The sequence below is a fragment of the Equus przewalskii genome, chromosome 2 (genome assembly GCF_037783145.1).
Source record: "Equus przewalskii isolate Varuska chromosome 2, EquPr2, whole genome shotgun sequence".
NCBI lineage: Eukaryota > Metazoa > Chordata > Mammalia > Perissodactyla > Equidae > Equus > Equus przewalskii.
In genome coordinates, this window is record NC_091832.1 from 115,493,601 (window position 1) to 115,507,577 (window position 13,977).

The window sequence follows — 13,977 nt, forward strand, 5'->3', positions numbered from 1 at the left end:
AGATTGGCACAGACATTAGCTCAGGGCCAATCTTCCTCACCAAATAAAAAAATAAACATTAAATATATATATATATATATATGTATATGGAAGCTCTTTCGATATTGCAACCTACAGAACCATTTCTTTTTAAAAGGCTTCCTCAGATTCCATTATAAGGATGTACCATCATTTAGTTAACCAACCCCCTATTATTTCCAGGGTTTTATTACAAACAGTGCTGAGTAATATTTTATACACATATCTAGAATATTTTTGTGAGTGTATCCACAGAGTAAGTTCCTAGCAGTGGAATTATTAGGAACTATCATGTCATTCCCCAGCTAAAAACCCTTTATATCTCCCCACCCCATTGCAGTTAGAATCAAATCCAAATATTTTACCTTGATTTACCAGGCCACCAAGACCTGGCCCCTTCCTGCCTCTCCAACCTGACAATCACTCCTTTATCTGAGTTGGAAACACAGCAGCCCTTTGTCCTTAATCCTGCAAAGTTATTTCTTACCCCAAGGCCTTTGTACTTGCTCTTGCTTCTCGTAACACCGGTCAAGAGGTGGCTGGCTCTTTGTCACTGTGGTTTCAACTCAAAGTCACTTCTCAGTGAGGCCTTCCGGGTTTAAATGAGAATCCCCATCCCTTCACATCACGCTGTTTAAGTTTAATCTTCGCCCTTCACTTTATATGAAATTATTTTGTCTTCCCCCCTGGAATGTGAGCTCCAAAAGAGCAGGAGCCTTGTTTTTCTTCTTCCCCAGAGTCGTGAGAGCACAGAGAGCACAGCTGGAGGAATAGCAGGTGACTGAATGGTCAAAGGATCAGTGGAGCTAAACGGGCCACATAAGCTGCTAAATTGCTTTCCAGACAAGAGCCACCAGTTCCCAGGCCCCTGACAGCACTTAGTACTATCAAACATTTACCCTTTTTTGTAATTGTCCACTTTAAAGGTCAAGAAATAGGGACTTATCTCCCATTTTGGAGTAACTTTTATTCAGACACTGTTAAGAACACATCAGATATTTGTTTTTAACATAACCCCAAATCCATCTTCGGAAAATAAACATGCAATAACAGGCATTATTTGAATAAGAAACAGTAAGTAAATGAGAATTTCTTACACTAGTTTGAAATTGATGAGATAACTATACTGAATAAATTCCTATACTGAATTTAAAAAGTCGAATCCTTTTGCCACAAAAGTAGGACTCGTGCTTGTAAAATGTTTGCTGGATTTTCCCACACTTGATTCCTTTCTCACTTCCCTCCCTTCTTTCATTTCTTTAAGCAGTCATTCATTCACTTTACAACTATTGATTGATTGCTCACAGGCCCAGGTGCTGTGCGAAAATCCTTCTCTCTCATTGGGTCACCCCCACCTTCTAGCCTGATCCTGCTGAGTCTTTTGGCCTGGGCTTTACCTCCAAAGTCAATCAGACTTGTACTGCAGAAGTCTCTAGAAGGACAACCCTTAAATGGAGAGATGAGGAGAGTCCATACATGGAATTGTTGGGAGCACTAACATAAATTAAGCTGCTCATCACCAACCAGTCTAGCCCTTTGATTTACGGAACATTATACTGGATTTTCTAAACTCTTTAATTTCTTAGTATATCTTCCTCCCTTACAGAGATGTTTCTCCCAGTTCTCACTTCTCAGCGGTTCCAGGCACCTGACTTTGAATGAAAATACCCTCTCTTTGGACAACAAGGGAAGTGGGGAGCAGGGTGCTGGAGAAAGAGAATTTTCTTTCTGGTCCTAAAGTCCACCTAGTTTTCAAAGCATGGGTTTCTTATCATTATTATTATAAATTTACAATTACTTCCATAGGTTAGATTATTAGATGCTTTCTTGTCTCATATTTCATTTTTCCGAGCTTGTGGGGAACGAGTGGAGGGGCTGGGGCGGGGGGAGTAGAATATACTTTTCCCTCTGGGAACAGAAAGAGGGGTGTATACGGAAGCTGAGATTAAAACGTTGCTCTGAGACTGGGGGTTCAATAGGGGTCGAAGTTACATTTCGCCCTCTCCTCAAAGATAATTCTGTGCCACCCACCCGTACAATACATAAAGCGAAATTCCTTATGCATACAAATAAAGTTTTTGCATTCGACCACTTGGTCCAGTTCTCTCATCTGCTACCTTCCTTCCCTGCTTTGTCTCAGGTGATTACCTCCACCCCTCAACGTACCCAAACCCTCCACCCAACCTCTCTTCCTCTTCTGGCGACTAGTCACTCTCGACTTTCCATCAGCCTCAACCTCAGCATCGCAGCCGGCACGTGACTGAGGAGCTCTGAGCCCCGGGTTTACCAGAGCCAAAGCCATAGCTCTGGGTTGGGGGCCCTCAGAGTACCGCGGGAGCGGAAGGAGGTGGGAAGCGCAATCTCCTCATGCGTGATCTCGCCTCAGGCTTGCCCGGAGTTCTCCTTGGGAGAGGGCTGGCAGGTTTCACTATTTCCCTCGCCCATTAGCCACGCTCGCAGGTCCGCGCGCCTTGGGGCTGCGCTCTGCATGTTGAAACTTCGTTCAAAGCCAAGGCTGAGCGGCCCACGAGGTGTAACTTGGGGTTGTGGCGACCTCGAGGCCACTTCCTCCCACTCCAAGCCATTCCTCCACTCCCCCAGTCACCTTTGCGTAAACAAAACTGCCCCCACCCCCCACCCCCCCACCCAGGGCTGGGGAGGGCTCGCCTTGTCTCGCTCTCCCTCTCAAAGAGTTAATTTTCCGATCGCACGAGGGGGAGGAGATTTCCCTGTAGACGAGTAAAAAGGGTGATGGACAAACGTGCGGGCACTAAGACCGCAGGGCATTCATTTCCTCCTACGGTGGCTGCGGACGCCGGGAGGAGGAGAGCCCGGGAGCGAGGAGGTGCGAGCCGCCGCACAGGCTATGCTCAGCCGTGGATGTAGCTGAGAGGCTGGGAGAGACCGACTGCCGGACACCGAGCAGCCAGGGGAAGACCGAGGCGGGTGGGTGGGGGCAGCAGACAGGAGAGCCCTCGAAATCAAGCGCTTTACAGATTATTTTATTTTGTGTAGAGAACACGTAGCGACTCCGAAGATCAGCCCCGATGAACATGTCAGTGTTGACTTTACAAGAATATGAATTCGAAAAGCAGTTCAACGAGAATGAAGCCATCCAATGGATGCAGGAAAACTGGTAGGTGATGCTTTCGCGTGCTACTGTTCCCGGGAGCCCTGCGCGTCTCCCCGGTGTGCCTTCATGTCGGTATTCACTGTCTGGGGCGCGAATGGAGCGGTGGATCGCGGGCAGCAGCGAGCCCATGGCCGAGGTCCCGGGTCTCCCGGGCGCAGGAGACGCCTGGCTGCATGAGGCGCGTGGGTCACTGGGTGCCCCTGTGTGAACCGAGGCTCCGCATGCATCTTTAACATCGATTATATAACATAGGACATATATGTATACATCCAGTAGAGATGTCTGCAAGACAGGGAGGGCGGGAGAGATGCCACATTCCAGATTCCCTACCTGTGCTGCCTCCTGGTTTTCATCTAGATTTGGGTTTGCGGGCTTGGCCTCCTGCAAGCCGAGTGTGCAAGGCAGTGGAGGGCGGACCCGCTCTCCGGCTCCCTTTAACCCTCTCCCGCCCGCCGGCCTCGGCTCTCTGGTCCTCGCCCTCGCCCCATCCCTCGTGTCCTTCCTTTCTCCTTGCAGCGCTCCTACTTCACTGCCCTCCTCTCTGCCGCTTCCTCCTTTCCTGGACCCCTGTCCCCACGCGGATCCCTTTCCGGTTCCATAACGAGACGGGGCGGGAAGGAGGGGACAAGGAATACAGTCATAAAAATGAATGAACCCGAGCGCGTGGAGCCACGCCATTACCAAGTTTCTGTTTTACGGAAACGCCTTTTGGACACGCTCCGCTCCAGTTCGGTGGGAGGCTGCTGATTGGAGTGAAGACACAGATTTAAAAACCCCTCGATCCGCAGAGTGGTTGGGGGCTCTTCCCTAGACAAACTTCTCCTGGCGGAAAGCATCTCTCTTGTTTACTGTGCTCCCTCCGCCAGTCCTTTGGAAAATCCCTGTGTGGGAGGCGATCCTCTGTCACCTTGCAGTGTGTACACAGGAGAGTGTGCTCATCTCGCCTCTTGTAGACGGCGCTGCTGTGGCAGACATTCCCTCCCTCCTCTTGACCCCGGGGCTGGCGAGCAGTAAAGCGCCAGCCGGGCGCACGCCGGGCCGAGCCGAGCCGGGCCGGGGCGGTCAGCCCCCGGGAGCTGCCTGGGCGGGGCGGGGCGGGCCCGGGCTCGCGTGCCCGCGCGCCCTCGCTCCCTACCTTCCCTCCCCCACTCCTCCAGGGGAAACCGGAGACTCCGGGGCCGGGGCAGGGGGTTGCACCGGGAGGGGGAGCCGCGGGCGGGCGCCGGGGAGGGGGTTCCGCTTCCTCTTACCTCCGGCCCCTGAGCCGCGACCAGCGCCGGGCGCTTCGGCCGCCGCGCCGCCGCCTCCGGCCGGGCCCCGCTGGCCATTTGCGGCGGCCGCGCGCGCCTGGGCCCGGCCGGGCGGGGCGGCGGGCTGGGCGCTCCCCTGGCTCGGGGTGGCGGGGGCCCGGGGCCGGAAGGCGGGCCGCTCGAAGGCCGGGAGGGCGGTAGGGGCGCGGGCCCGGGGGCCGGAGGGCGGCCTTAGCCTTTGCGGCTGCCGCGCCCGGGCCTGCCGCCGGCCTCCCCCGGTGCACGTCCTCCAGCCGCGGAGCCGGGGCGCGGGGGCCCGGGCGTCTCTGCAGCTGTGCAGCACCCCTCCGGCCACCCCGCGCGTGCCGCTCTGCCTCCCTCGCTGGGCCCGTGTGCTCGTGTTTTCCGTCGGCTGCCGCGTCCCCAGCTTGCGGCACCCTCGTCGAACCTGCCTTGCTGGAGCCGGCTGCCCCCATCCACTGGCCGCCAGCCCAGCCCCTTCCACGACCCTGGGCCATGCTGCCTCTTATTTACTTGTTGCCTTTTCTCTGAGGCCACTTTCGGTGCCTCCTCCAGGTACCATTTCCCGCGTCTTCTCTCCATTCACTCGAGTACACACTGAGCCAGACAGGGCCTCGGCCCTCCCCAGACTGAAAATGGTAAAAATGCGCCAACTTCTTTTCCCCGCTGGGCCCTGACCACTGCTTCCTCCTAGCTCTTTATCTGTTCCTTTCTTCTGGCAGTAGCTTTCCTGGTTTTCTTTATGCACAGGACTCTGTGTATGTCTACCTGTGCCTTCCACATGTCCATTCTGTAGGACCCGGCTCTTGTTTCATCTGACTCAGTCACGCGGAGCACCTGGAAGATGCTTTGCACAGGGCAGATGCCGGGGAAGTGCATGTGCAGTGAGTTCAAAGGATGACCGCTGCCCATTTTATTGCCAGCACTACCTGTTAATACCTGAAGCTTAACCTCCTTGGCCTCCCCCTGCGTTTTGAATATTATGCCATAGCTACAGACTAGGATTTTCCCCTTCCTGGCCTTTTCTCTCCTTGTTGACCTCCCGTTCCTCTTAGCTTGCATGTTGCAGTCAGAAAACCCTGCTGGCTGTTAGTCCTTCCTTGCTAGTCTTCCTGACCCTAACCGGCGGTCTTGCGTTCTTCTTTTATCCCCGAGTGTGTGTGTTTCTCCCAATATCCCAGGGGCCCAATTTTATAAGCCCTCCCCCAAAACCCCAACGGCCCCAAAGTCCAGAATCAGGTGTATAAGAAAATGCAGATTTTCTTTTCATTTCCCTTGTCGACAAGAGAAGGGGCTCCATAACCAAGGCTTAGACCCCGTCGGAGCAAGAGAAGTTTAGGCAACCTTGTGGTCATTCCTTTTCCAGACTCATTAACTTAAAAGGGTTTGAAATAGCTTCTGGAGGAAAAACACAATGTTGTGAAGCTGTCTTCTGTCTGCCTTTTGAGAAGTCATTTGCAGTTGTCGGTAAAAATCTCTTAGACATAGCCTCAAACAAAACTTGTTAATTTAGAGAGTTATAACTTGTCTTTCAAAAATGAGCTACACTGTCTTTTGAAGAATGGTGAGGAAGGCCAGGAGAGAGGTTTTGTTAGAATGCTACCTAGTATCAATTAAGAGGCCTTTAACTAAGGGTATTTATTAAACATATCTTTTTATCCATATGCATTACCTTGTTACGTGTTAATATAAAGGTGCCCCCTGTTTTGGAGTGGTGTTGGTATAAACAGTAAAAAGTTCAACCAAAGCAAGTTTATCAAGTTTATTGCTGCTTTAAGTAATGATTAACCCTCTCTTCATTGTCCTAGACACAGGACAACTACTATAGACCTTGTTACTTTTCTAGCAAATAGTTTCATAAATAATAGATTGGAAAAGGAATTGAAGTGCAAAGTAATAAATATGTTCCCTTGGAGAATCATCCTGAGCCTCGTCTTGAAACTGCATGTCAAGTTAAAAATATCCTGGATCATATTATCTGGTAAATGGGAGTTTATTTCATGAGGCAGAGGAGAATGCCTGCTTTTGGCTCAGCAGCATTTTTGAGTTCCAATTTCACACTGAAAAGCCCTTGTGATTTTACAATACTGAAAAGAGAGGCATTTTGCTCTTTTATGAAATGTCTGACTTTTACCTGTTATTTTCACTAATCACTGACTTAATTTATAAGTGCTGTCAGGAAGGGAGCAGAATCGCCTTGTGATTGGCAAGTGACATGAAAGTCATTGAGTGAGAAGGGGCAGCTGGGCTCTGCCTTCCCTCCCAGCAGCCTCCCGTGTCTGTGCGAACAGCCGTGAATGCTAGTTGCTCTAGTTGTAATTGTCTGGCCAATGATGATTATCTTCTGATGTCGGCTGACACGGTGTTCGCCAATAGGAAACCAGGAGGCCTGTGCTGACTGCTGAAACATTATGTATGTGAGGTGACGTCATCGCAGGGCTTGCCTAGAGCCTCCTGAAGCCCTCCCCCGCACTGCATCCTGCCCCTTTGGCATCCTCCACATAACCAGCCTTTCAAGCTTTGTATATTTGTCTGACTTTTCTTCCCTTCCTCCCTCCGTGGTGATGGTTTTAAGGGTTTTAATGTTTTTATATTTTGTGTTCTGTATTATAGGGTCTATAAGAAAGTAGGAATTTTTAGAATTAAATACTGTGTGGCTAAGAAAACCTTTTTATTCACAAATTTGTTTTTACCAAGGAATAAAATTAAGAGAGACACTGTTTAAAGGGAATTGTACGTCTATCTGTTCTTTCTTATATGGGAGGTTTAGAAAGTATCATGATGTACAATTTCAGTATTAAACAACGTGAAAGCATTATAAGTCTGTATTGGTATTTTACTCAAAATATAGCATCATGTCTGTCAAACTTTTAAAATGCAGGTACAGGATCAGGCTGTTGTTTTCCTGTAGTGACAGTTGCTTTGCACTGATTTCTAAAATCCTTGTGACCTGCTGTATGCCTTTGTAAGAAAAATAGCTGGAAAATAGTGTGATCTGTGGTCATGACACCGAAAAGATCACAGAATCTCATTTAATCAGTGACTCTACAGCAAATGCAAATTTGGTCAGCTATCTAGGAAAATACTGTGTCCACATTGTACTCATTATGTCGCTTGCCACTTATTTTGGAGAATCACGCTCGTGTTAGCCTTAGGATTGAAGAGGCTTAAGTGTGCTGAATTTAACATGCCATTCAATACAGTTTAGAAAGCACTGGTATATTGGCCTAATATGCACTAGGTTAAGAATAAGAAGGCTGAGAAAATGTATAGAGAAGAAAAATATGATCTACGTTATGATCCTAGAAAATAATGAAATGTTGTGTGGGAACTTTCATCTGAACTTTCAGGTATCTTTTAAAAAATGATGTATAGGGGCCGCCCCCCTGGCCAAGTGATCACGTTCAAGCGCTCTGCTTCAGCTGCTGGAGTTTGGTTGATTCGGATCCTGGGTGTGGACCTGGCACCGCTCATCAAGCCGTGCTGAGGCGGCGTCCCACATAGCACAACCAGAGGAACTCACAACTAGAATATACAACTCTGTACTGGGGGGGCTTTGGGGAGAAGAAGACAAAAAAAAAAAAAAAGATTGGCAACAGATGTTAGCTCAGGTGCCAATCTTTATAAAAAAAAAATGATGTGTATTCATGCAGTCCGTTTTTTTTTAGGATTCTCAGGGATAATGCAAATTATTTTATGATTATATTATTCATCTCTATATTTGCATTAGTTATAAAGAGCACATGGTGGTAAAATTTTTACATAAGGCCTTTCATTAAATTAGAAGTTAAATTTGCTGTCTAGAGAAGGCTGCTTGTTGCTTTTAATGTTAGATGATGATAATTTTAAATGTATCAGGATCACATTGGAATTTAACTCTAAAGTCAGCCCACTCCAGATCTAAGAGTTGTTTTGCAAGCTTCCTTGAAAGAAGACTCTTTCTAGTAGTTAGTGGACAAGCTGTGAGGAGGACGGAGACTTAGAAACACTTAGGAGGACATGGAATAACCATCCAATCGGTCTCTAGCCAACAAAGTAAAATGGAGGAGTGTAGCACTAGTCAGGCAGAGCAAGAATTCGTCTTTGCTTCAGTGGTCTGGGTATTTTAGGTCCAAATAGTTTCTGAAATGAGTTATCTAACAATTGTCTCAATGATCCACTTAATTTTTCCTGTGCGGACACAGGTGAGCTGAACTGTCCTTTATTAATAGGAAGCAGACAACAGTCCACAGCATCTGCCTTAGCTCATTACATGTACCCTCTACCTTTTCTAGGCCCTTGCTTCAAATCTGCCTCCTCCCAGTTACCTGCCATTTATCTTTGTTAGGAGAGCCGAGGCATTTACCTAGGAAAGTTACCTGTGCCACAGATAGTATTTCTATTGATATCCCTAGGAAATCTGAAGGAAAATACATCTTGGCTTTATTGAAATGTTCAGGCTCATAACTTCATCCTTTGTCTATATTGTAATTGTTTATGTGTGCGTATAGGCAGGTACAAACGTGTAACGTTGGCATAGTGCCTCAGAGAACTTTAAAAAGCAGCATCCCTAATTATATTTAACTTCCAATAATTTTGTTTTGGAGATAGACTAGTACTTTTAAAAGAAATTATTGCCCTAGAGTTAGAAATGAATTTGTAATTTTAAGTTCACTGAGCAGAAACCATCCCAAAGCATAGGTGCATGTACGTCATCAAAGTTCAAGCTTATGTGTTTATCATGATTCATTTCCATATGTAGTATTGAGCACTCAATTTTGGGTTTTAAGGTTCCTTATCCTAGCATATTGGAATGACAGGTACTTTTAGGAAAATTTTTGTTTAGTCAGTCACTCACTGTGAACTTTCTCAAATTTAACTTTAACCTTGTCTGCCAAAAAAAAGTACACGTGAGGGGCTGGCCCCGTGGCCGAGTGGTTAAGTTCGCGCGCTCCGCTGCAGGCGGCCCAGTGTTTCGTCGGTTCGAATCCTGGGCGCGGACATGGCACTGCTCGTCAGACCACGCTGAGGCAGCGTCCCACATGCCACAACTAGAGGAACCCACAACGAAGAATACACAACTATGTACCGGGGGGCTTTGGGGAGAAAAAGGAAAAAATAAAATCTTTAAAAAAAAAAAAGTACACGTGAAAAAGATTTACACTTCTCTTTGCTGAGATAAATAAGACATGCTGATTAGAAGCAATTTTGCTGGATAGATACTTAGTGCTTTCTAATACTTTTATTCTGTTTCCTTCAGGATTTCATATTAAAGTTTTTTTCTTTCTAAAGCTTTTGTAGAAGAGTTCCTAATTGCAATATGATAAGGAGAATATCACTGATATAATGTATTTTGGGGACGGGGACCCCTACTGTTTTTAATCAGGTTTATGATCACGTATTTTAAGTGAAATAAGTATAGCTCCATTATTATTATTATTAATTATTATTATTATTAGTGAGGAAAATTGTCCCTAAACTAACATCTGTTGCCAGTCTTCCTCTTTTTCCTTGAGGAAGATTGTCGCTGAGCTAACATCTGTGCACTCTTCCTCTATTTTGTATGTGGGATGACACTACAGCATGGCTTGATGAGGGGTATGTCTAGGCCTGGGATCCGAACCTGCAAACACCAGGCCGCCGAAACAGAGTGCCCTGAACTTAACCACTGTGCCACTGGGCTGGCCCTGCCATTTTCTTAAAGATAAATTTCAAATGTTTTAGCTCAACCCTTGATTTTATCAGCTCCCATCCTTGGAGCTAGTTTTTTTTTTTTTAAGTGATCCTTTGGGTTTTGAGGCTGAAATTTTGAATTGACTGTTTGTTAAGTCTTAATGGACAATATGCAAGGTCATTCTGTGATGACTATGAAAAGGTCAGTGGAATGCATGTTTATCATATATCTTTGTGAGGAGAGTGTAGGCATTTTCCTAGAAAAGTGTATGTATATGTGTGCACACGCACGTACATATACATAAACATATGTTAGTGACTTTTTAAAAAAATGAAAACTTTTACCCCATTAAAGACCATTTCTTGTCTATATTTTGCTGTTAGAAGGGCACCTTGCGAGCCAAACACACTTTTCTAAAATTTGCTGCAAAATAGGTCCTAATTTAATTGACTATTTTGTCAATTTTTTTAAAACTAGTTGAGTGATACGATTTTAATAAGTATTTTAAAACTGTAAAAATTGAACATTTAATACTTGGATATACCCCAATTATTAATAAATTTTTTAAAAATCTTCAATATGGTTAATAATAGCTGAAATCTTCAAGTTTTCTTTTAGGGCCAGTGGCTTGGCTCCTTCTGTTCGTAAGGGTGAGGTTAAATAAAATAGAAAGGTGTTGAAAGATGCTAGGCCCACTCTATCTGGGGTAATTGACTTTTTCAGTCGAGGTGAGTTCAGTGGAATTGAATACTTTGACAATTTCATGATCTTGTTTTAGGAGGCTCAGTGGGAAAAAAAAAAGGCCTGATGAAAAAGTTTACTCCGGAAACTTTTTTTTTTTTTTTTTAATGTGCGTCTTCTGTTGAAGTCTGTGGGTGCCTTAAGCACGTAAAAGCTGCATGGGCAGTGGTTGTCATCACAATAAAGAGTAGGAAGCTCAGTAGAATGTTCTGTAAATATCAAGGCCTATGGTTTCCTCTCAATTTTACGACATAGACATAAAGATCTTAGGAAGTGGGGAGGATTGTCCTCATTCCAGAGAAATGATGCTGGTAGTTCATACTTACAGGGTAGTTTTTCTGATGGCAGGCATTCTTTTAAAATGTTTTACATTGTTAACCGCTGAGTCCTCCAGCCCCCTTTGATGTGTTATCTTTTCAGTTTCACACAACAGGAAATGAGGTGCAGCGTGGTTAAGCAAGTTGGGATGTGATGTAGAGATAAAAAGAAGAGAAATGGGCTCCAGGCTTGACCAAGGCTTGGTCACCCAGGCCCCGAGCATCCCCTTGTTGAATAGGAACATTCAATCAATAAACAATGCCCTTGGAAACCTGGCAGCACTGTGGTTCTATTCGTTGGTGATGCTGACGTCCGATTTTTCACTGAGTGGATCCTGATCATTTAAGGCCAGAAGAACTGCAAAAGCACCTGTTTATAATGAACATTAAACTGTGTAGGTAAATACTGTAACCGTTAACAAATGTTATTTTCTGAATATTATTTGTTCAGTATCAGCACTTTGTGATTGGAGAACGCCATGTCACCTTTGATGCTTCTATCATAAAATGTTCCGATTTTGTCTCAAACCATGACACAGATTTGGAACGTTTCTTAGAAAACGTACTTCCTGTCTGCTTCTCCGTGCCGTCAGCCTCATACATCAGCTTGGTTCTGGACTCTGGGAGATCGTCCTCCCAGGCTTTCCTCCAGGCAGGTTTGAGTAGCTACTGGTAGAGAGCCCCCACCAAACCAAAAAGAAAAATGTGTGGGTTGGGGATGTCCCTGTACTTAGAGGTCAGCTCCCACAATGTGAAAAATTACAGCCAGAGTCTTTTATGTTTTATTGCTTTTAAATTCTTTTCCTCATTCTAAAGTAATGAATATTTATTATGGAAAAAAGAAATGAAAACATTAAAAAACATGAAGATGTGGAAAGAAAACACCCTTACTTCCTATCAGAGGCAACCACAGTTACTTTGCGGTCAGCCTTGTTTCCGAGTTTTTCTATCTGTAGATCGTTCAGTGCATGTCAATGACTGATGGCGTTGCGGTTGTGTGCCAGGGACTGCACTGGGCACTGTCCATTTCATAGCATCTCATCACAACTTCTTATGTTGCTTTTTTCCCTCTTTACATTATAAATGTTTTTCATGTCACTAAAACCTGTCCATACTTATAATTTTCAGGGCAACTTAATATCTTATTGTTAGGGTTTAAATTAGTTTAGGTAACCGTTCCCTTAATGTTGAACATGCTGAGTTTCTAGTATTTTGCTATTAGAAATAGTCCTCTGAACATCTTTGTAAGGAATCTTTTCACTGATCTGATAATTTCCTTTGGATAAACATAAACTGTAGCGTCCAGGGGAATGACTCTCTTTATGGTTTATGATATCTGCAGGCAGGTTGATGTCTAGGGAAGTTGAACCAATTTATACTCCATCAGGGAAGGAGAGTTCTCACGCCCTTCTTAGCAATGAAGATGATCACATTTTAAAAATCTTTGATAAGTTAATGTAAAAAGTGATATCTCACTGCTTTAATTTGTATTTATTTGGTTTCTTGTAAGATTCAAAAAACTTACTCGTGTTTATTGTCCATTTGCTCTTGTGAATTATCTGTACCTGGCCTTTCCTAATTGGCTCTTTTCTTACACTTGTATATTATAAGGATATTAGCCTTTGTCTAGCATGACTAGTCATTGTGAATAATTTCTTCCGCAGAGTGATGTCTGTGGCCTCTAGTGTGCTAACTTTTCGTAGTTGGGAGCAGATGTAGCAACTAGTTTAGCATATGAAATAGAAATGTATTTTCCATCACTATCTAAATGAAGAGAAACCACTGTGCTTATCTCTTCTTCAACAACCTGGAGGTCAGAAACCTCAGGGAGGAAGTGAGGGGGGAGAGGAGGAAGTGAGGGGGGAGAGGAGAAGCCGGCTCCTACTCAGTGTGCAGAGAGAGGAGAATTAGTCTCTAACTTCCTGCTAGTTTTTGGAGTCTGTTCTTTGCATTTGTTTGTCAGTTGTTCCCAGGCGTGATGATGAGAGTTCCCTGTGGCACTGTAGTGCAGTGGTTAAGCGCGTGGGCTCTGGAGGCTCCAGGCCCTGCTTCCACGACATAGGAAGTTAATTAGCGCCTCTCAGCTTCAGCTCCCTCATCTCTAAATTGAGAAATGATGATAATAGTATTGGGGAGAATGATGATGATGATGGTGATGGCATCTACATTAGCAAGTTGTGAGAACTGAACAGGTTATTATACATTAAGCCCTTAGAACAGTGCCCAGCACATACTTTTTTTAAATTTTTTATTTATTTTATTTATTTTATTTTTTTTATTGAGTTATTGATAGGTTACAATCTTGTGAAATTTCAATTGTACATTAATGTTTGTCATTCGTGCTGTAGGTGCACCACTTCACCCTTTGTGCCCACCCCCCACCCCACCTTTCCCCTGGTATCCACTAAACTGTTCTTGGTCCATAGTTTTAAATTCCTCATATGAGTGGAGTCATACACAGATTATCTTTCTCTCGCTGGCTTATTTCACTTAACATAATTCTCTCAAGGTCCATCCATGTTATTGCAAATGGAATGATTTTGTTCTGTTTTGCAGCTGAGTAGTATTCCATTGTATATATGTACCACATCTTCTTTATCCATTCGTCTGTTGATGGGCACTTAGGTTGCTTCCACGTCTTGGCTATTGTAAACAGTGCTGCAATAAACATTGGGGTGCACAGGACTTTTGGGATTGCTGACTTCAGGCTCTTTGGATAAATACCCAGTAGTGGATGGCTGGATCGTATGGTAGTTCTATTTTTAGTTTTTTGAGGAATCTCCATAGTGTTTTCCATAGCGGCTGCACCAGTTTGCATTCCCACCAGCAGTGTATGAGGGTTCC

General features: G+C 45.0%; 1 protein-coding gene across 1 annotated transcript in view; it reads left to right on the plus strand.

The window, feature by feature from the left end:
• Positions 1-2,688: 2,688 nt before the first annotated feature.
• ELOVL6 (ELOVL fatty acid elongase 6) overlaps positions 2,689-13,977 on the plus strand; it is a 134,519-nt gene continuing 123,230 nt past the window's right edge. Inside the window, exons 1-2 of the mRNA XM_008539516.2 lie at positions 2,689-2,863; positions 3,034-3,154. Of these exons, the coding sequence (XP_008537738.1) occupies positions 3,066-3,154 (89 nt within the window). The 5' untranslated portion in view covers positions 2,689-2,863; positions 3,034-3,065. The remainder of the gene's footprint in view (positions 2,864-3,033; positions 3,155-13,977) is intronic.